General features: G+C 33.9%; 1 protein-coding gene across 1 annotated transcript in view; it reads right to left on the reverse strand.

Annotated features, from left to right (window-relative positions):
* DPYD (dihydropyrimidine dehydrogenase) overlaps positions 1-23473 on the reverse strand; it is an 830145-nt gene that overhangs the window by 354247 nt on the left and 452425 nt on the right. The window contains 1 exon segment of the mRNA XM_033092743.1: positions 22728-22892. Coding sequence (XP_032948634.1) covers positions 22728-22892 — 165 coding nt within the window.

The raw sequence follows: 23473 nt of genomic DNA on the forward strand, positions 1-23473 counted from the left end.
GTCTGCCTTAGAAATTTGAGGGTATACGATGACTATGCTTAGGATAGTACATTATAACAATTATTAAATTTTGGGGGTATGCATTCATTAATTTGAAATTTCCAGACAGTAAATATGTGTACATTTGGCATACATAATTAGTTTTTTATTAAGGGTAGGTTAAAATCATCAGGACAACTAGATGTTACCAAAATATTTTAACTCAGGAAAAACAAATGCAAAATACCTGGTGTCCTCCTAACAATACAATAGATTATTAAACTGGTCTCTTTAATAAATTGATGATATTCCTATTTAGAAGCTCTTCGTAGAACACATTAGGCAAATCAAGATATTTGAGTGTAACATAAGAATTCTATAAAAGCAACAATTATCAAAGTAGATGGTAAAATTATTATATTGTCTTATTAATTAAATATTAGCCAGGAATATTTTATTACTAAAACTATGAAGACATAATAAGAAAATAGAAAATTAGATATAATAAGAAAATAGAAAAAAGATATAATAAGAAAATAGAAAATAGAAAATTCCAATTCTCCCTTTATGACTACAATTTTTTAAGAACTCTAATCTCCTTTAATGACTCAGCTCTTCATTAACCCAAAAGAAAATTTAGAAGAGACATTTTATAGAAATGGAGGTCTATGATTAGTAAGATTTTAGATATGGTTGTGCTCCTACATTACAGGTAAACTTCAATGTAGATAAAAGTATATTTGGCATTTGACAAAACAGACTTCATCCAGGCATGCTATGGCTTCACTCCAATCTCTAACTCTAGTCAAATCCTCCTGCATAATATCCTAAAAGAATTCTCACTTCAACCTCTGACAGAATTCTTTTAATTATTCTTTTTCACAAGTTTCACTACTTGCTTTCTTTTTTTTCCCCTCTGTGTCTTATGAGTTCTTTTTTTTTTGAATTAGTTTCACTTGTACAAAGCAACATAATAGGTAGACATTTACAACCCTCACAAAGTGATAACCACTCCCCCAAGCTACTAACCCTCTGACGTCTTCTGTACCTGTTACAATACCACTGATTATCCTCCTTATGCTGTACTCCACCTCCCATGACTATGACAATTTTGACGTACAGTTCAAGGAATTTTTGCAATGTTTTTTGTCAGTTCTGCTTGTTACTGGCCACCCTGACCTCTCTTCATCAGTGATGTGTTCTCTCCCATCAGAAAACGTTTAATCCACTTACACTGCCGTTTTCTTCATGGCATTATCCCCATGAACTTGGACTAACATGTCCCTGATTTCACTTCCACTCTTGCCAAGTTTAACAAGAAATGTAATGTTTGTTCGTTGCTCTAATTCAAGCTCTGACATTCTCGCGATGGCACACAGAAACACACAACAATAATGAATGCCACTCAGCAAGATACCGCAACACATCAACCGAATAGAGCTGTGAGACACTAATAAACCAAGATCATGAAACCTCACCGAGCTGTTTGTACAGTGCTGCCAATGAAAGCACAGGGTGGCAAGTTCGTGAACATGATTGTCAGACCTCGTGTGTGTGTGTGTGTGTGTGTGTGTGTGTGTATTTACTTATATTTGACATACAATATTATTCTACTTCAGCTTCAGTTGTACAGCACACTGGTCATGCATCTACACAGTCTATGAATTGATCCCCTTGATATGGCATGGAAGTACCTCAAAAAATTGAAAATGAAACTACCTTATGACCCAACAATTCCACTCTTGGGTATCTATCCAAAGAAATCCAAAACACTAATTCGAAAAAATATATGCACCCCTATGTTTACTGCAGCACTATTCACAATAGCCAAGATATGGCAGCAACTGAAATGCCCATCGATAGACGATTGGAAAAAGAAACTGTGGTACATTTATACAATGGAGTATTACTTGGCTATAAAAAAGAATGAAATCTTACCATTTGCAACAATGTGGATGGACCGTGAGAATATTATGCTAAGTGAAATAAGTCAGACGAGAAAGACAAATGCCATATGATCGCACTTGTATGTGGAATCTAAAGACCAGAATAAATGAACAAACAAAACAGAAATAGACTCAGATATAGAGAAAAAAAAGCTGTTGGTTGCTAGATGGAAGAGGGAGGGGATGGGGGAAAAGGTGAAAGGATTAGAAAGAGCAAATCAGTAGTCACAATATAGTCCTGGGGATATGAAATACAGTGTGGGAAATATAATCAACAATCCTTGCTTTCATTTTAACTGCACAATTTCATACATATTATCATATGGTCTTCAAGTTACCAAAAAATAAATCTGCATCTTCTGAATTTTTAGTTATAATCAAAGGACATAGTAAAGCAAACATAAAAAAATCTTAATATTTGTTAGTCATGGGTGGTGCACTCAAAGATATTTGTTGCATTATTTTACATAATTGTCATTATTTTACTTTATTTAAAAATTAAACTAAAGGCATTAATTGTAATTCATGTTTATTGAATATAACTGGAAAAGGAGAGTTGTGGAACCAGGAGTGGGCCAAGAGTTAGAGAACAGAGAGGCATTAAGAGGTGAAAAGTCATGAAGAAGAAAAAGCACATGTGGTAGGAGAAGTAGAAGGTGTGGGCTTTTGTTCACATAACAGGATCTCACCTCTCAAGATGGTAGAGGTGGCACAGTTCTTTGGGAAAACAAGACCAAAACCTGTCTATGGAAAAAAGCTAGTGGCAAAAATGTTTATGCTCAATTTGTCTAGGATGGTGGCAGATAAAAATTAAAAGTCATATGCTGAAGAGCGTGTGAATAATATAGGTGAGGAGGAAGAAGAGAAGGGACCACAGAATACCCCCAAGGCTGTCGGACGGGAAGAGTGTGGCTTAATTTCATGGAATATGGCTCACTAACAAGGCAGGGTTGACTAAATACCTAGAGTGGCAGTAGGAGACTAGAAGGGTGCTGGATGCAATTACTGGCCTAAGGATAGAGATATGGATGTGTTGTGCGGTGGACGGTAGGCAGGGAGAAGGGAAAAAGTGACCGGTATTTCAGAGTTTTGAAAACTGTTCCCCCTTCTCAGGGGGAAATAGATATTTTAGTTAAGGACAAGAGGTAGGTGCAACAGTCTAGGAAAATATTATGGTTATTAGGAGATATCAAGAGGATATGGGTTTCAGAGGGCAGAGTAAACAGATGGAATGTACTCTAGGAAAGAGCAAAGTTCAGTCCTAAAGAGGAAAGATAACTGATTTGAGGGAACTAACTTTCAGCAATGATCCAGGACTATTATGAGAAAACAGGAGAGAAGCTACATCATTTTTTTATGTCTGATGCTCCCGCAAGTCCTGTGGCATGAGAGATTTCAGATTCAGAGTTTGGTAAAAGAACTTCATCATTTATGCATCATGTAATATATTAATCCAGTGGTTTGCATCCTGTACTATTTCATATTTAATCCTCAGTTATGTTCTTTGGGAAAACTATCAACAACCACTGACTTGGGAAATCATGACACAAAAGGAGTGGCATATAACTAAGAATATGTTCTTTGTTTATTTGTTTTTGAAGTTAATTATCTATTTGTTGGTGTATCCATCTAAAAAATAAGTTTTCTGATGCAGAAAGTCTAGAGAATTAGACAAAAATGTCCTTCTTGATTTTTTCCCCCTTGATTATTTTCTCAAGAGCCAACCAACCTACTCCTATTTTTGTTTGGCCAAACGACTGACATTTTCGTGTGCCCAAAGATCCATCCATACGTTCATCACATATAAGTTATAATATAAAACTTTGTCTATTCTAGAAAATTACTAAGAAAACATACCTAAGTCCTTCACTGAACCCTAGGTACCAAAATAATTTCACAGCTGATTTAAAACTCTTACCCTCATCTTCATGCCCTAAGTGCAATATGACCTGTCTAGCTGAGAAACTAACAGAGCATCCTCTCCCTTCCTCTCTCTGCCATGTGTTCCCCAGCTCACAGCAGTAGTCTGTTCTCATAGTTAACCTCACAGAACAAGATAAAGCTTTCTTGTCCAATGAAGCAAGAAGAAAAAAATCTCTCTGAAAATATACCTCTGTCTCAAAATTTTTTTCCCTAGAAATAGATATTAATCCTGCCCCTTTGCCCACTCAGCCAATAGTCAAAGAACCTCAGAATATAAAAATTCTCAGTAATTTTCTATGCTGCTCCCATCAAACCATATCATCATATATGACTAAAATGGAGTAGGGAATAGAAAATAGTATATATTCACCTCTGGAATGATCTCATATATTTTCTGAGCATAAGATCCCACTGGCTTCTCTTATGTGCAATTCAAAGATGCCTGAAAAAATAACTTAAGTATTTATGGGTCAGTTAAAATGTAAAAGCTTTCTCTTCTACTATTCAATACCCACTGTAAGAAATACTACTGCCATGGAAGGTATAGGCTACAAAAGTGATTTCACAGCCTCAGTAAGAAATCCATTTAATCAAATCATTGTCAGAAGCATAGTAGCTTTAGGGCAGTGGAAACATCACCCCACCTCTTTTTTTATAGATGAGACTGTGACTTGCCCAAGTTCATGGAGTTGGTGACAGAGCTGTGAATGACTGTAGTTTTCCCAGATCTTGGTTCAGTATTTATTTCCTTACATGTCATAATTTTCTCCAATAGCCATCTTCCCCTCCCCCAATGAAATTGCAGCCTCCATAATCTATCAATCTACATGAAATTATTTTAGAAAGAAAGGCTCTTCAGATTCTAAACATTACAAGAAAAATTCAAAAAGTTAATGGTCAACAAATATTTGAATATTACAATGTGTCAGGCACTGTAGCATAAAATAACTAAGATGGAAGCAGTAGAGCTAGGAAGACACTAGGTTTTGTTCACATATGGAAGTTTCAGAATTTGAGCTCATTATTTAGCAGTAACAAGGGGACCCTGTGGTAGTAGGCAGCTAGGACTGCGAAGTCCAATCAACGAGTCAAGAAACAACAATAAATAAAAGCTAAGCAACAACAAAAGCTACCTGAGGCTTACAAAAGATAACTTGAATATCTCTTACAGAAATAAATGATTCATATAATTTGAAAATGAACATGTTGTTCAAAATTCAGCAAGTCATTAAATTTTTTTGAGTGTGTGTAGGTGTTAAATTTGTTCATGAATACCAGTAAGGAAGGTTTCTTTTCAAAATGTGCATGTGGTTATAATTAAACTGCAGTATAATGTGGATTGAAAAAGAATGGCTTATTTTGTTAACAGAATATCGGATAAATAGGGTATTAAAATTTTTGAAGCATTTAGAAAATTTTACAAGGATGCAAATGATATTAAAAGATAAGGAAAATTTATGAGCTTAGTATTAAAATAATAAGCATGTTTAGAACTGAACATTAAACATATATTTGGAAATTTATGTAGGTTTTTGTTGGCTCTTGAGATTATTTTGGTAGAATTAATACAAACGATCATGCAGCCTTTATAACTATACAAAGATATGTTAAATGTTTAGCTCAAACTATTACTCAGTGTAACATGATATTCATCTTGGTAAATTTGAGTTAATGAAGAAAATACAATTGTGCTATGTGTAGGATTGCAAAGATTGGTATGCTTTATAATTTATTTTATTTCACATAATTTGATTTTATATTTTACCTAATCAACTAGTATACTTCTTAAATTTTAGTAAATCAATAATATATTGGCAGAGATTTTTTATATAAAAAAACAGATTTAGCACAAATTTCTCAGCCTTACTCCTAAATAGAAAGCAATGTTTAGTCTAGTGTTCCGTAATTTATTTATTTTTACTTTTTCTTTCCTTCTTTTGTCTTTTGTTTTTTGATCTGGAGGTATGATTAGGTAGATAATGTAACAAGTAACTGTGTTGTATACTGGAGAGACTGAAACTTTGTGAAGTTCAATTCCTGGCTTTGCCACTTTCTAGCACTTTTATTTTGGTAAGTTACTTCTCAGTTTCTGGGATTAGTTTGTAAAGTGAGGAAAATAATGCCTCCTATTTAAAATTGTGATGACAGCATTAGTGGTAAAGTATATCTGCTATTCAGCATAGCAACCAGCACAATAATGGGTAGTTATTACTCATGAATTTAGTCATCATTAATTGTGATACCCTAATAGATATGGCAACATATAATTCTAAAGGATGTGCTCCTTTAAATATTGCTAGAGTGTTGCAGCTTGGGTAATTTCTATTACTCGGTCTTTAATTTCACTGGTTCTTCCCTCTACTACATCTTCCTCAAGCGTGTCCTCATTTCTGAGACAGTATTTTTTGTTTATTTCCACTTGGATCTTTTTAATATTTTACAGCCCTCTGATAAAATACTACGCCTTTTCATGAATGTTTTCCCATTAGATCTTTCTTTTTCTCTTCACATGTAACAAAGTAATTTTAAAGTCTCTGTCTGGTAATTCCTATTCTGCCTTTGGATCTGTTTCTACAGAACGCTTACAATATAACTCTCTTGACCCTGGACCACAATTTTTTCTCATGTCTTAGAAGTTCGGATTGCATGCAGATAGATAGTTTGTGTGAAAGAACAGTAGATACTTCCATAACTAATAATTACCTCAAGTTAGGGTGCACTCCTCCTGTTACCTCACTGCTAGTATAGGAGACTGAGGTGATCAACTCTGCAGTTAAGCTGAGACGGGGCATTGTTGTGGCTTTACTTAGATTCATTCTCACTGACTTCACATGTTTTAAGGGATGGATCAGAACTTTCTCTTCAGCAGGGCTTGGAAATTGACCCCTAGAAAAACTCCAGAGTCTCTGTTATGGTTAGTCCAGCCACCAGCTATCCAAAGCATGGGATATCTCTTGCTGCTGGAGACCAGCTGCTAGCTTTTTGTGTTGCTGCGGAGTTCTCTTTTGTTCTCTATTCTCACACTGGCTTTCTGTGCTTCGGAATATCTTCCTGCTGAGCTTCCCATCCTCAAGCCTTCCAAAGAGCCATGACATAGGGTTGGTGAAGGCTTGGAATGCCTGGAGAGATTTCTTTGGCGTCTCTTTGCCTGGCTCCAGACTTTTCCACCTGGTAAATGGAGAAGGTCCTGCTCACCTCAGAGAGGGCTTCTCTGCTCTGCTGCCTTGGCCTCAAGTCTGGTAGGTGACTCAACGAAATAACATGGGAAAAAGTTGGCTGTGAAAGGCTGATAAGGTCTCTGCCTTGGCTCCTTGGGATTCTCACACATAATGCCACTCCAAACACATCCATTAAATGTTCTTTAAAACCGTACTGGTTTCTCTATGGTGACTACCTGCTCCACTCAGCTTTCATTCCTCCAGGGAACAAAGCAGTCATGAGTGTCTTCTCCTAAAACAATCTTATGGCTTTCTGGAATTGAGTTCATTTAGGTTAATCAGTATTCTCAGATCCCTGATAGCTTTGTAAAAATCTGATTTTGCAGTTTATCTGACTTGTTCTGGTAATCTCTTCTGGCTCTCTACATCCTAACTAGCAGCAGAAGTCCTGCCTGAATTGCAAAGTCATAATCTAACCATATTGTATCCATCCTGGCTATTTGAGTTTGAATTGGGAAGGTCTTGGAAGGTGTGAAGCAGAGATGAGGCAACAACTCTGAGTCATAAAACATGACACAGAACTCTCCAGTTGAATAATAGGCATGACAGTATATGAAATGTAAATTAGTTAAGGTATAATTATAGTCTGGGTAACAATTATTGCTATGTGGTGTGATATGTCATTGTTCACATTGATTTCTACACTGTTTCGAATATTTAAAAACTTATTGCACAGATGGATTTTCGATTAGATGTTCATTTCCTATATTAAGACACCACCCCCATACCTTGTATAACCCAAGAAACATAACTAAATTTACAATTTAAACTAAATCAAGTACAAAACAGGTGCTGACCATTTTAATATTGGAGGTTTTAAAGGACACATTATGAAAAATTAAAATGCAAAAAGCAGCAAAAAGTTAAATTATTTATTATGGAAAGATCCGTCAATCTAGTTACTTACCTAAATTTTACATGAATAAAATATTACACAAAATTTCTTTTTGGATGATCAACATATAGATCAGAAACTCCACCAAAGAAGCTGTATTAGTAAAGTTAGTTCATTCCTTATTAATGGTCTAGGCATCTTTAACAACATGCAAAATGAAATATCCACCTCAAAAATGACTTTAATGTTATTTCTTTGCTTCATGTACACAATGGATAATTAGTTCAGGAAAAAAATCTCAAAAGGAGGAAAAATAGCCAACTGTGAAATTCACAAATACTTTCCTTGGATTGGGTACAAATGCTATTCAGGCCAATACCAGGGATGCATAAATTCTTTCTATCCTATTTACAATCCAGTCTTGATTAGTTAGGAGCTCATTTTCCAGTTTGTGAATTATCTAGGTCTTTGATTCTTCTCTTCCCTCTGGCTGACTACCTTTCCCATTTCTCTGCTCATTAGCACCTCCACCAGAAGGGCAAGAAAATCCAGGTGAAAATAAAGTGAATCATACATGGGCATTTTTAAGTACCCTGAAGGTTGACTTTAAAAAAAATTGTTTTTTCTATGTGAGTGTGTGTATGTCAGACATTCTGCTATCAATCTGAAATTCATCACTTACAGTCTGAGAAATATCTTTGGGAAATTACTTACCTTTGTCTAGATATGCGATTCTAATATGAAATGGGGATGATGTTCATGTCATCTTTACCAGGTTATTGTGAGATCAACTCAGAGAAATATAAATTTGTTGACTGTAAATGGCTATACAAAGTTAATAAGTTGTTATGTTTTGAATTCATAAAACCCCTTTGTCAACTTTTGCTTCTTTGACTTCTCATAACATTCAGGGCTTGCCTAGGCAAAAAGCTCATTGCCAAATAATATATTTTTCTTTTTCTTCCTTCTTTTTAAAAAGTCTTCCACATTCTTTCTAATGTGGTTCTGAAATAGACTCTTGGCAGAAAAGTAGAAGAGACTGGTAAAAATATTGTTGTAGCTGATGGATTTCATTCATCAATTCTTCCCTAGCCGCTATTAAAATTGATAGTCACAGTTTGCCTGCATTAATATATATTCTTACCAAAATGGCCCTCATGCTAATGTATATCTAATATATATTTTCTTAACTTTGGGTCTTAAAATGAAGACATATCCCACAGAGTATAGTTTTCAGTAAATTAGAGGATTCATTGTATACATGTTTGTTCTATCAAAGTTAACTTTATTTGTGATATGTTAAGAATGTTTGTTTGCCTGGTGATTAAATTAGTTATCCAGTGACTCCATGACCATTCTCCTTTTAGATGTTTTACAAGTAATTAGATCATATTTGTGGGTTAAAAATAAAGTCTTAAATTCTGCTTAAAGTGAATCAATTATTCAACCATAAATAATGGTTAAAAAAGGAAAACAGTTATTAAAGTATACAAACCTTTAAGACATTACTGTTAAGTATTTATTTTAAAAATCATCTTAAAAAATAAAGAGAATGCTTTTAAGTAAATGTCTTAGGAGACCTAAAGGGAAAATATGAAATCAGTTCCTGTGAAAAATAAGTCTCTGGCATATTCCCTATAGGGTACAATGTAAAAGAATAAAATGTCTAGTGGCAAAAAAAGAAGCCAGGGGGGAAAGTGTTGTCGTTATAAACAAGCCAAAAAAAAAAAAAAATAGGATAAGTAGTTTGTAATAAAGTTAACGCAATACATAGAATTGTAGTATCTTACATTAAATAACAAACTTTATAGTTCCTACTTTTAAGCCTCTCATAAAACAGTGGTGCTTTTTTTCTAAGATTGTTTTCAAAATAACAGATGAAATGAGCCCTTCAAGATAAAAAAAGATTTACTTTAGGGACTTGCATGATGGGTATGAGGTTGCGGGGAAGAAAGGAAGAAGTAGGAGGTTTTACTTTATCCTCTCTCTCTCCTGAGTTTTCTAGTACTTTAAGAGAAGACTGCATTAGAGTTGAGCTCTCCAGAAAAACAGAACACTGTATGAAATATTACCAAATCGATATTAAATAATGAGCCCACTGAACAAACCTCTTTAGCTGTTTGAGTATAAACTTTGTTTTCATTTTATGACACTGGTCTCTTATGTAGCAAACACACAATTTAGAAATTGTTTCCACTGCCTCTCTCATGAGCTAGTTTATACCAAGAAAAAATCTAAATTCAATGCATTATTGCCATCCCCAAGGTCTCTTTCAACATGGTTCAGTGTGTTAGATGCCGTACTCCCAACCTGAGGAGACAATATTGTTATCCAAAAGGCAGCATGAGAAATTACAAAGTGAAAGGAATTTGAGAAAAGGTATGTTGTAGGCAGTTAATGCTGTATAATGTGACTATTTAAAAAGCTTTGATGGATTTTCTTAAGATTTTTGCCTTTACTGAATGACTAGCACTTTAATCTCTCACAAAGCAGAAGCTTAAAAATCCACCCATTTCTTTTGTTTCTTAATACTGCATAAGGTCATTTTTAACCTCCTGTTAATTCCCATGACTCAGTATCAAAGTGAATGTGATCGAAATGCTAGACCGTTTTGTGGTAGGTAGTAACTGCCTGGTAGCTGGGGCAGAAGGGTAAGGATTTAGGACTTGGGAGACAGAGATTTAGCCATTCAACCCAACCTGGAATTAATTCTCAGGGCACATCCCATAAAAAGCACTATTATAATTTTAAATTGAACAAATTTCTTTAAAACAGATTTATTGAAGTATAATTGTATACATTCTATATGTTATATAAAGTTTATATGTTATATAGGTTTTGAAAGTTCTTCAAATATTCTGGAAACGAATTCTTTATCAGATATATGATTTGCAAGTATTTTCTTCTAGACTGTGGTTTCTATTCTCATCTTAAAAATGGGTTTGGAGAGCAAAACTTTTAAAATTAGAATGAAATCACATTTGTCTTTTTTTTTTTTTTCTTTCAAGGACTGTGTTTTTGATATATATCTAAGAAATATTTGTCTAAGGTAACAGGGACTTTCTCCTATGTTATCTTTAAAAAGTTTTATAGTTTTCGGTTTTACATTTAGGTCTATGACCATTTTAAATTAATTTTTAAATGCTGTGTCAGAGAAGAATCAACATTTACTCTTTTTTTGCATGTGAAAACTCACTTTTACCAGCATCACTTGTTGAAGAGTGTACATATTTTGTTCACTGAATTTTCTTTTTGCACTTTTATCAAAAATGAGTTGTTCATACAATTAATTTGGGAAGTGTTGTTCAGGACTTGTTATTGTTCCATTAATCTATTTTGTCTACCTATCTTTCTGTCAATACCACACTTCCCTGATTACTATAGTTTAAAAATAAGTCTTGAAATCATAGCGTTTTAACTTTCAACTTGGTTCTTCTTGAACTGTTTTGGCTACTATGTTTTGGCTACACTGCTTTTGCATTTTGATAGAAATCTCAAAATCAACTTGCCAAGTTCTACAAAAAAATATCATGCTAATATTTTGATTGGGATTGCACTTTATCTTCAGAACAATACTAGGATACTTGACATCTTCACAACAGTGAACGCTTCTGACCACTGAACACAGTATAACGTCCCATTTATTTAGGTCTTTAATTTCTATCAGCAAAATATGCTAGTTGTCACTGTTCATGTCTTTCACATCTTTTGTCAGATCTATCCCCATTTCATGTTTTTGCTGCTATTGGTATATTGATATAATATCACATATTTATTTCAGTTTACAATTGTCTACTGCTAGTGTACTGCTATATATACTGCTGGTATATGTATGTATACTTTTATACAAATGATTTCTATAACTTGGTCTTATATCTTGCAACCTTGCTAAACTCATGTATTATTTAAGGTAATATTTTGGCAGACCAAGACCAAGATGAGATGAATGGAGTGCACAATTTAAGGTAGTGCAAGAAAACTTAGTAATGAAGATAAATAATATTTTAATGCTATATTTTAAAAACTCAAATCTGAAAACAATGGCTTGTAGGCTAGCTGCCTTCTTTAGTAAATAAAGTGGTTTTTATTGCTACAATTGGATTTTCTACATAAACAATCATGTCATCTGTTAATAAAAACAGTTTTTCTTCCTTGTAATCTGCATATCTTTTATTTCTTTTTATTTTCTCTTATTGAACAGGGCAGAAACTCTAGCACAGCGTAGAACAGAAGTGGCAAAAGCAGAAGTAAGCAGTATCTTACTTCTCTTAGGAAGAAAACATTCAGTCTTTCACCATTAACTATGAAATTAGCTGTAGGATTTGTTTTGTTTTGTTTTTAATTCTTTTTTATCAGGTTAAGGAATTACACTTTTATTTTTAATTTGCTGAGATATCTTAAAAATTAGGATTTCTTCAAATGTCTTTCTGTTCAGTTTATGTATATGATTATATAGTTTGTGTTATTTAGTTTGTAACATATGAATTATCTTTAATTGTCAAACTGACCTGGAATTCCTGCAATGAACCTCTTTTGTTTACGATGTATTATATTCTTTATATATTGTTAGATTATATTTGTTAGAATCTGTTTAGAATTTTCCTATCTATGTTCATGAGAGACACTGTTCCACAATTTTCTTAGTCTGTCTTTGTCTAGTTGTGGTATCAGGGAATTGGCCAACAGATTTAGTTGGGAAGTATTCCCTCTATTTTAATTTTCTGAAAGTGTATGTGTAGAACTGGTGTTATTCTTTGTTAAATGGTTAGAATAATCCACTCCTGAAGCCATCTGGGTCTGCAGTTTTCTTCATAAAAATGTTTTGCACTAGAAATTCAATTTCTCTAATGTTATCAATTGCTTCTTAACCAAGCTTTGATAGTTTGTCTTTCAAGGAATTTGTCCAGTTCACCCAAGTTGATGAATTTATTTGCATAAAATTGTTCATAATATTCTGTTATTTTCCTTTTAAGATCTGTAGAATCTGCAGTGATGTTACCTCTCTCATTCCTTATGTTGGTAATTTGTATTTCTTCTCTCTTTTTTTCTTTATTGAACTGGCTAAAGTTTTATCAATTTTATTTAGTACCTCAAGGAATCAGCTTTACCATTCTTGATATTCTCTATTATGTTTTCTGTTTTCCTTTTCATCAATTTCCTCTTCTGATCTTACATCCTTTTAAAATTTACTTTGGGTTTAATTTGCTCTTTTTTTTCTGGTTGTTAAAGATGAATGCAGTCATTAATTTGAGACCTTTCTCCATTTCTGACATATGCAACTAATGCTGTAAATTTTGCTACAAGTAAAACTTTTATGGCATACTGCAAATTTTAATATTTTTATTTTAATATTAATACAGTCCAAAATAATTCTTAATTTCCATTATGATTTCTTCTTTCATCCAAGGATTATATAGATGTACTAGTTATTTTCTAAATATTTGGAGATTTTACAATTCTTGTTGATTATTAATTTAATTCTGTTGTGGTTAAACTTTCACTATTTGAATTCTTTAAAATTATTGAGACTTTTTTTATGACCCAGAATACGGACTATTTTAGAAAATGTTATGTATGTACTTGAAAAGACAGTGTATTGTGCTGTCATTGGATGATACGTCCTATAAATGTTAATTAGATAAGTTGATCATGTTTTTCAAATCTTTAATAGCCTTACACTATTATTTTATTAATCATTGGCAGGCAAGGATGAAAATATCTTACGGTAATTGGGAGTTCTTTCAATGCTCCTTGCATTTCTATCAGTTTTTGATTTATGTATCTTGAAGCTCTGTTACTAAGTGCATAAACGTTTAGGACTGTTATCACCTCTGGATGAACTGATCATTTCATCATTATAAAATGATCTTTTAATTCCTGTTAATATTCTTTGCTTTGATGTCTACTTTGTCTGCTATTAATCTAATATAATAAGACTGTATTTGATTAGTTAGCATGGTATATCTTTTTCCATTGCTTCTATAGAATAGAAACATAAACATTTCTATTTATGTTTTTATATTTAAATTTTTCTTGAAAGTAGCATGCAGTTGAGTCTTGCTTTTTTGTCCAATCTGAAATTCTCTGACTTAATTGGAGTGTTTAGACCATTTACATTTAATGTGATTATTGATATGGTTTGGTTGAACTCTATCACCTTACTATATGGTTTCTACTCATCTCATCTCTTTTTTTATTCCCTTTTCCTCCTTTTCTGACTTCTTTTGATGTGATTACTTTGTATGATTGCATTTTATAGTTTTATTGCTGGCTTTTTAACTATAACTCTGTCACATTATTTTAGTGGTTGTGTAGATCTTAGAGGATATATCACAGTCTACCTTCAAGTGATATAAAACTTTACACAAGGTGTTAGGAGCTTAAAATAGCATACTTCAATTTTTTCCTCACAACTTCTGTATTATTGTTCTACATTTTGCCTTTGCATGTGATATAAACCCTCACACTATTTTATATTTTTATTTAAACAACCGACTCTCTTCTAATGTGAGTTAATAAGAAAAACTCATATATTTACCCATGTACCGTGTTTCCCCGAAAATAAGACCTAGCCAGACAATCATCTGTAATGCGTCTTTTGGAGCAAAAATTAATAGAAGACCCGGTAATAGAAGACCCGGTCTTATAGTAAAATAAGACCGGGTCTTATATGATTATAAGACCGGGTATTCTATTAATTTTTGCTCCAAAAGATGCATTAGAGCTGATTGTCTGGCTAGGTCGTATTTTGGGGGAAACAGGGTAATTACAAACTCTGGTGTGCTTCATTTCTTCATGTAGACCCATGTTTCAACCTGGCATTAATTTCCTTCTACTGAAAACATTTTCTTTTAACATTTGCTGTAGTACAGATTTCCTAATGATGAATTCTTTCCATTTTTATGTGTTTGAAGTACATTCATTTCACCTGTATTTTTGAAAAATATGTAGCTGAATTTTAAAACCTAGGTCAACAAGTGTCTTTTTTTTTTTTTCAGCTCTTTAAAGATGTTGTTTTCTAGTATGCATTGTTTTTCATCATTATCATAGCAGTAATCCTTATGTTTGTTCCTTTGTATGGAACATGTTTTCTGTCTTGGGCTACTTTTAAAATGTTTCTTTTTTATAAAAAATGTGATTAATTTGATTACAATGTACTACACTTTGGTATAATTTTCTTCATGTTTCTTATGCTTGGCGTTCATCAAGTTTCTTGGTGTGTTTCTTGTTTTGTTTGTTTTTTCTGGGGCCTGGGTGCTTGTAGTTTTAAGCAAAACTGAAAAAGTTTGGGCCATCATTTGTTCAAATTTTGGGGAGGCCAGTAAATATTAGGCTACTGAAGTTGCCCCCCAGCTCACTAATCATGTTTACTACCCCCACCCTCTCTCTTTCTGTGTGTGTGTGTGTGTGTGTGTGTGTGTGTGTGTATGTTTCACTTTGGATAGTTTTTATTGCTGTATCTCCAAGTTTATTAATCATTTCTTCTTCAGTGCCTAATATGCTCTTAATAACCTCTAGTATATTTTTCATCTCACTCATCGTAGTTTTCATGTTTAGAAGTTTGATTAAGTCTTTTATCAATCTCCCATGTCTTAACTTTTTGAACATGTGGGATATAGCTTTAATAACAATTTTAATGTACTTGCCTGCTAATTCTAACATCGCATCAGTTCTGGCACAATTTTAATTGATTGATTTTCCACTTAGGTGTATTTGGGGTTATAGTTTCCTACTTCCTTACATACTGGGTAATTTTTAATTGGATGCCAGACTGAGAATTTTATCTTGCTTGGTACTAGATATTTTTGTATTCCTATAGATATCATTGAGTTGCAGTTAAGCTATTTGGTACCATTTTGATCCATTCAGATCTTGCTTTTAATGTTTGTTTGGCATGATTAAAGCAGTGCTCAGCCCACGGCTCATTATGAATCATAGGGTTTTCCAGTCTAGTTGGCTGCCAGAGTCACTACGTCCAGATGTAGGTAAGAACTGAGTACTAGTCCCTCTAATGCACTCGGAAGTTCTTTCTGCATTGTCTCACAATTCACTCACATGCATGAAGCAGATCTGTACCCTCCTGAATATTCAAGAGAAATCCTCTGCATATCTCTGGAGTTCTCTCTGTATGCAGCTCTCTGCTTTCTGGTGCTCTGTCTTGTGAATTCTAGCCACCTTGGTCTCTCTGAACTCTCAGCTTTGTCTCCTCAACTCAGGGAGATCTCTGGTGTCAGCTCCCTTAATGTGGTCTGGAAACTTATTGGGGCTATGGTACAGCTCACCTCCTTGTTTTCCCTCTCTCAGTGACCACTGTCCTCATCTACTGATGTTCTAGGTCTTAAAAACTTTTGTTTCATATATTTTATAAGTTTTTTGATGCTGCTTTCAGTTGGGAGGGTAAATCCAGTTTCCATTATCCCATATAGGCTACAGCTAGCATTTTCTTTTAAGGAACTAGGAATATGCTATCTCAATAAAATACATGGGTACATGGAGCCAGTAATCAATCATAGAACTATGAGCTATGTTATATATTACAATTCATTTTAGCTATTCTTGTTTTGTGGAATCAAACAGCTTTTAATTTTATTTGCTTCTATGCTCATACCAAGAAAATAACTGTCAATTAGTTAAGTCTTATTTTAATTGGAAGCTGTTAAGTCAAATAAATGAATAATATTAAAGCAAGGACATATAATGAATAAAACATTGGACAAGGAATCAGAAGACCTTACATTCTATGACATATAATCAACGCAAGTTCAGAACAATCACTAAAAAGCGTATTTAGAAGTTTGTCTATAATTTTTTTAATTGGTAATTATTTCTGAAATAGTGCCTTGTAGATAAACTGTTAGTTCACACATGTTTTGAAAATCAATTGGGCAATATACTCCAAGAACTATAAAAATACTTTTATCTTCCACTTCTCAAATATTCCTCTCAGAACATTTCATGAAAACAAATTATTATTTTATGTGTGGATAAAAGCTAAGTGCATAAAGGTATTCTATGCAATACATTAGGTTGGTGCAAAAGTAATTGTGCTTTTTGCAATTATTTTTAACCTTTTAAACCACAATTACTTTTGCACCAACCTAATAATTTATAGTTTTGAATAACTGTAATGTGTCAAATACACACACACACACACACACACACACACACACACACTTCATTTAATCTTCACAACAACCTGAGAGTAGGTATTGCTATCACACAGATGAGGAAGTCGAGGCTGAGAGTATCAATATACAGCAAGTGATGCTGAGATTCAAATCCATCCTGGCTGTAAACCCTATGCCTTAGGACTCTAGAACCTATTAACTCTAGAAAGTGAAAACAGAGATTTGTTAGGATAACTGGACTGTTTTGCCTCCACGCACCCTAAGTTTTAAAATTTCTATTATTGTTATGATTCATTTTTATTTTTTTTAAATGAGATAGTTTTTAAAAATACCAGTAATGTCACTAGATAATCGTCCTGGATTTTAGCAAAAGGGGAGGTTAGTAAGTAAGTACGAGATGCCCTCCAGAATTCACGAATGATGTTAGAAAATCACTACTTGAGCTCTGGTATAAAGAAGGGAAGCATTTCCTGGGGATATTCTAGCCTTCCCTTCAATACCTGCTCCAGTAGTTTCCTACGTTATTTAAAATAAATCCACATGGAAACATGTAGAAATTGACAGAAACAGGGACTTGACAAGCTCAAAAAATTCCAGAGGGAGTAAAAGAGGATTCCCTCCTGTGCAAGGATGTTTACATTTCTGTTAGTAAATATCCTCTTTGGGATTTGAGCAGAGAAGAGCTTGTGAAGAGCTTGGACTTTACAAGCTCTGTGATAAGAAAGCAAAAATTACCCTGTACAGGTCATTGCTGGCCTAACAACACACATATTGTAGTTTTATCTGTTACCAAGTTTTATTTTTCTAAACAGATTGAGTAACTGAACCCCACTATTTCTAATGAGTGGGACTTAACTGTAAATACTCCAAAGAAAAGGAAGCCCACTACTGCTGAGTCAGCCTTTGCGGCACCTGTAAGACAGTCCAGGGATTCTCAAGTGAGGAGTATTCACTGAATAAGCAGTGAGCAGCTTGCTTTCTTGGAGGATAGCTGGACCTGGCTCAATCCCTCAACTTCTCTATCTTCAAATACAGATGTCAAGATGGGGCCAGCTAACAGTTCAAATCGAGGTCACCTTGAGTCCTGACATTGTTTTCTATAGTCAGCTCCATCCCTGAAAAGCAGTAAGAGCTGGGCTATAAAAGGTGCTGCACTAGGACTAATGAGAAAATCATGGTTGGCTGAAGACAGAACTTCTTTCTTTGTCAAACAAAAATATTTTGTTGTTTTTTTTTTTTTTTTTTTTTGAGTGTCTGCAGGTAAGAGGGTACAATATAATTGGCCCATCTGAGTGGATGCGCAAGGGAGGATTGGAATACCATATATTCTTAATTCCTCAGGCTCCTTAGAGACAAATGGAATACCTCTTCAAGGTGCAACAGAAAGATTTCTGGTCCCATTGCCTTCACTTACTAGCTATGTGAGGCAGGACAGTAAATGCAACATATCTAAACATCAGGTTCCTCATATGTAAAAAGGGAAAATTTTCTGCTTCCCAGATACATAAAGCCTTTAGTGTATTTCAAGGCACGTACAAAAAGCTCCCTAACTTTGGGGAGTTTTATAAATATTTAGTGATATATGCATATGTCAAGGGTCATGAATGATACTGGTTATACATGCAATAAAATCAACTGATAAGCTTTATAAAAATACACACCTACAAATGTATATATACATATGTATGTAGACATACACACATACTTACATACACACCTACACATAGATATATATTCATTGTATCCATGCCAGAATTTCTTCAATGATTGAACTAGGATAGTGTCTAATCATAAACACTCTTCTTGAAGCTTCCCAAGCGATTCTAATATGCAACAAGAATTGAGAATCACTGGACATAAATTCTTAATCTGAAGCCCACTGAACTCCTGATAGAATACAGGGAATCCATGAACTTGAATGAGAAAAAATTTAGATCTTTATTTTCACTGACCTCCCATTGAAATTTAGCATTTCCTCAACCATGAATGCAATAAAACACAATAGCACTATTAATACCTGTAACTTTGCACCAACAACAGTGACAGAAAATCATTGTACAGCTGCTGCAGACTTCTCTAGGTGTCATAGTCGCCATTAGGTCAAAATAGCAGTAGTGATTAGACCTCCCACTACATTGTGTTTTTTAGGGGCTTACTAAAGAGTAATGTATATTACTATATCACATATTCTTAAAAATATTTTGAGAATTTTAGTGTAATATAATGGGAATCCTTTGTAACCTTGTAGATTTTATTTTATGTATTCAAAAACATTTTTCAGAAAAGAGGCCCTTAGACTTCACTAGGGTGCCTAAGGAGTCCATGGTACATACACAAGGGTAAGCACTCTGCAGGTACAGGCTCCTGGTCAGGAAAACACCTTCAGGAATCCTATGAGGAACAACTACTCTGGAGTTATTCTGAACTAAATGTGTGTAATGCTCATCTCTCAGTAATGAGCTGAGAAAGCGTCTCAGTAGAAATGAGGTGTATTGTAATAGAAGTATATTTACGAGTACATATCTACTGTTCTTCCTTTATCAATTTCTCTAACAAGGCCATCACTCCGTTTTCTATCTTCACCTGCTGATTCACTGCTGAATCTCCCTATCTTTTGCCTAACTCTTACTATAGCTGCCACAAATGACAGAAAATGTCAGTCTTTGCTTGCTAATTCAGTGCATTCAGACAAAAAGCAGCATGTATTTTTCGGTACAATTTTTTCCAAGACTAAAGTATATGGTTTCTAAGGCAGTGAGACTAAAAGGATTCACTTAAAATTGATTCCTGTAAGCCCTAATTATACAGTAGATTTCATAATAAGCATTGCAAAATCACAGTTTAGGAACAAAAAAACTCTTAGTAATAAATTGTCACTACAATGATCAGCGTGCCAAATTTAAATCACAGAAAAATAAAAGGAAATCTTGAAAGCTGAGCAGAAATCTAGTATAAGTGTAGGCTTTGATATAACTCTGTGATAGTTAAGAAACAACCCCTTACAACATATTTCAGGGGGTCTCAATGCCTTTATATTCAAGCTGTTCTTCCAGCTGTCTCTTCTAGTTCATGGTCACCTGGTGCTTACCCTCTCTGGAAACAGAGATACTAGATGCTGATATTAGCAGACCTTTATGCACCACCCCTCCCCCCCAGCACAATTTATTTTTCAGAAAAGTTAGCCCTTGCTTAAAATTTGCCACACTGAGCTGAATTATCCAATCCCTGTCATTAAAGGTGACAGCCACACACTCGAGAATGATGTGGGAAAACTCCAGTGAGAGTGATAATTAAACTTGAAAAATGAAGGGTCACTGTCTTTCATTCAGCTCATTGGGTTTGGCATCAGAGTAATTCCAAAACAGTGGGGGATATTCTACTCTCAGCATGGCTATATCTAGGTGCACACATGTTATTTCTATGGGTTCAAATGGGAATGCCATTTGAATTGTATTTAAAATGTTATCTTTTTAATACGGGGAGTAAAAATCTTAAAAATTAGTTCTGAGAATACAGAAAGAGAATAATGAGCATAATCTAAATGGTAGAAGAATTAGGAACAAGAAAAGCATGCATTGTTTTCTCAGAAGAAAAAGCATTATAGGAAAGGAAAATTGTTTCCAAGGAAATTGAAAAGAACATTCAAATATGTCTCTTCTTTCTACTTGACTGTGGACTCGCAAAATGAGAGCTTCATCTCAGCTTTCTTGTCTACTTATTGTCATTTCTTAGAGGCCATTATTATAACATCTTATTCCTGCCCGAGAGAGGGTAGAAAGTATCAGGTAAGCTTAATATAAGCAATTGGTGGGAGTTATTTTTCAGGAAAAGGGATTTATTTTTCCTGATACATTGGCTTATCTAAATACTATTGAAGCAATATTGGAGAAATTTTATTTCATACCATTCTTATGTTGCATTAAAGAGTCATACTGAACTTTTAAGGGTCTGAAATAATATCGCAATATAGGCATACGCATGAGAGAGCACTATTATTGGACAGGAACATGGGTGCTAAAAGCAAATTTTTATTTTAAATTCTGGCCTCACCATATAGCAGTTTTGTAACCTTGGGCATGTTACTTAACCTCTGTGTGCTTCAGTTTCCTCATCTGTGACATGGGGAAAATAATAGTACCTATCTTATAAGGTTGTTGAAAGATTAAATAATGTTAAAATATATAAAACATTTATAACCATACCTAGCACAGACCACTATAGCACCCACACTTATTATTAGTGTTATTATTGTTATTATTATTGTTGTTATTATTATTATTATCTTATTGCATGGTCAATACCTAGCAGAGAGCTTAACACAATAGACCAAGCTTAAAAATATATCCATTCTTTTCATGGTTGACCACTTTCTGTCTTTGTCATTCTGAGAAAAGCTTCCTAAAAGATGTGTGCCCTTTAGAAAAACAAACAGATCAACGTAATTATTATTAGAGTTGATTATATAATGAGAAAATAGAGATAATTGCATCATCAAGCTCAGAAAGTAAAAAATTCCTAATAAGCAGAAGCTATAGATTTCAGATGAGTCTTGACAGTTACCTTCACATCTGAAAGGTTGACCTGAGGAAGATAAATTATAGTCTATGCTATTATATTTTGTTTCAAGAGAAGAGAGAATTTTGAAACACTTAGAGCTTTCTGAAACAAAAATCCTCAATGGGTTACCCAATAGTGTGACATATAAAGTCCCTTGTACGCTTTTCTTTTATCAGTTTGTAGGCAAACATCCACAAGTTTCATTAGATTTTAAAATATTTGTCATTAGAATACTTGCAATGTTCTTATTTGTCTTCAAAGGATCAATGTAGAAAAATCTTTTCTATAACATAAACACACACACTGCATCAAACTTAGATTCACCACCAGCTCATTTAGAGGGAGGTAGGGAGGGAGAGGGAGAGGGAAGGAGGGGGAAAGAGGGAAGGAGGGAGAGAGAATGAGAGAGAGAGGGAGAGAGAGAGAGAGAAATGTGTATGTGTGCATTTGTGTGTATGGGGGGAGGGGGAAGGGAGAGAGAACGAAAGAATCATATTAAGGATGACCCTAACCAATTATTGAAGGGAAAATACTACCTATAGGTTGAAAACTACAGGCAACATATGAAAGTCCACAAAGAAATGAAATATTATATGTAAGTCTCATTTTACTATAATATTTGTGCACAGTATTTTAAAAGAAAAAGGTGTTTTATAAAGGACCACTGACTCATTTAGTATAGGGTATTAAAAGTATTAGGTACATTATTTTCCACTGAAAAGATAGAAATAAAGTATATAAAAAAGATATTCTGCTTCTGCCTCTGGTTTATATTTAAAATGATTTATAGTCTGCAATTTCTTTGTAAGGTCATCACCTTCATAAATACTAGCCATATACAGTGAAAACCAACTCAATAAAATGAGTATTTCATTTCTCTTCCTCCTGCTTATGTAGATACTTCTTCCATCTACATGGCACCCATTTATAACAAAGCCTCACACTATGCAGATTTTTACGAGTTCTCACGATTTTCTTTTTTAAATTTTTAATCTTTCTATGCATCAGCAAAGCAACTGGCAGTTTCTTTAATAAAATATATCATACGCATTAATATTTATAAGCCTATGAATTGGATGTTTAAATAAACATTCACCAACTTATGCCAATTCTTTTGTTTTAGACATTAAATCACACTTACATTGTCTGGAAAGTCAGCCTTTAGTTCAGTGACACTTTGACACCAATATGCTGCTGTTTTTTCACTGATGAGCTCAATATTCAGGAAGGAGCTTTGTCCAGGGCCATACATGGGGCCTGAGGTGGTCCCCCTGATGATTCTGGGTGATACATTTGTCACAATGTCCTGATGAAAGAGTAAAAATATTGAGTCTCTTTCTGACAAAGGAAACCAATGATCTTTATTCTATGCTCATTTCCATATGACAGTATTTTGCCAAGTCCCTTCTCATATTTTTACAGATTAATTTTTAAAATATATTTTAAATTACAGTTGAACATTAACTACTTCCAAATGAAAGAGTAAAGTAAAATATTTGTTAGTGTTATTTAAATTACTTCCTGTAATTGTAAGGTTAGCGTAGTGAAAAAACAACAAAAAAATATAAATTCCTTTACACTGGTTTTGGGCACACACATTTTAATTTGTTTGCAACTAAGTTATAAATAAAAACATAAGTAAAATGTAAGAATATCATTTCAGTCCATTTAATTTAAGTATCTCCAATGAGATTTTAATTCCAATTAATAAGAGTTAAGGTTTGTAAAGAAAAAATAATTTCCTAAAAAGTACTTCCAATGTAAATCAGCCGAATACACATTAGTACTACTGGCTCATCAAACTTGAACACATACTCTAACAAACTCACTGGGCCAACTTACCTATGGAGTCTATAATTTCACATTCAATGAGAGCTCACTTTTCCC

The sequence above is a fragment of the Rhinolophus ferrumequinum genome, chromosome 22 (genome assembly GCF_004115265.2).
Source record: "Rhinolophus ferrumequinum isolate MPI-CBG mRhiFer1 chromosome 22, mRhiFer1_v1.p, whole genome shotgun sequence".
Taxonomy (NCBI): domain Eukaryota; kingdom Metazoa; phylum Chordata; class Mammalia; order Chiroptera; family Rhinolophidae; genus Rhinolophus; species Rhinolophus ferrumequinum.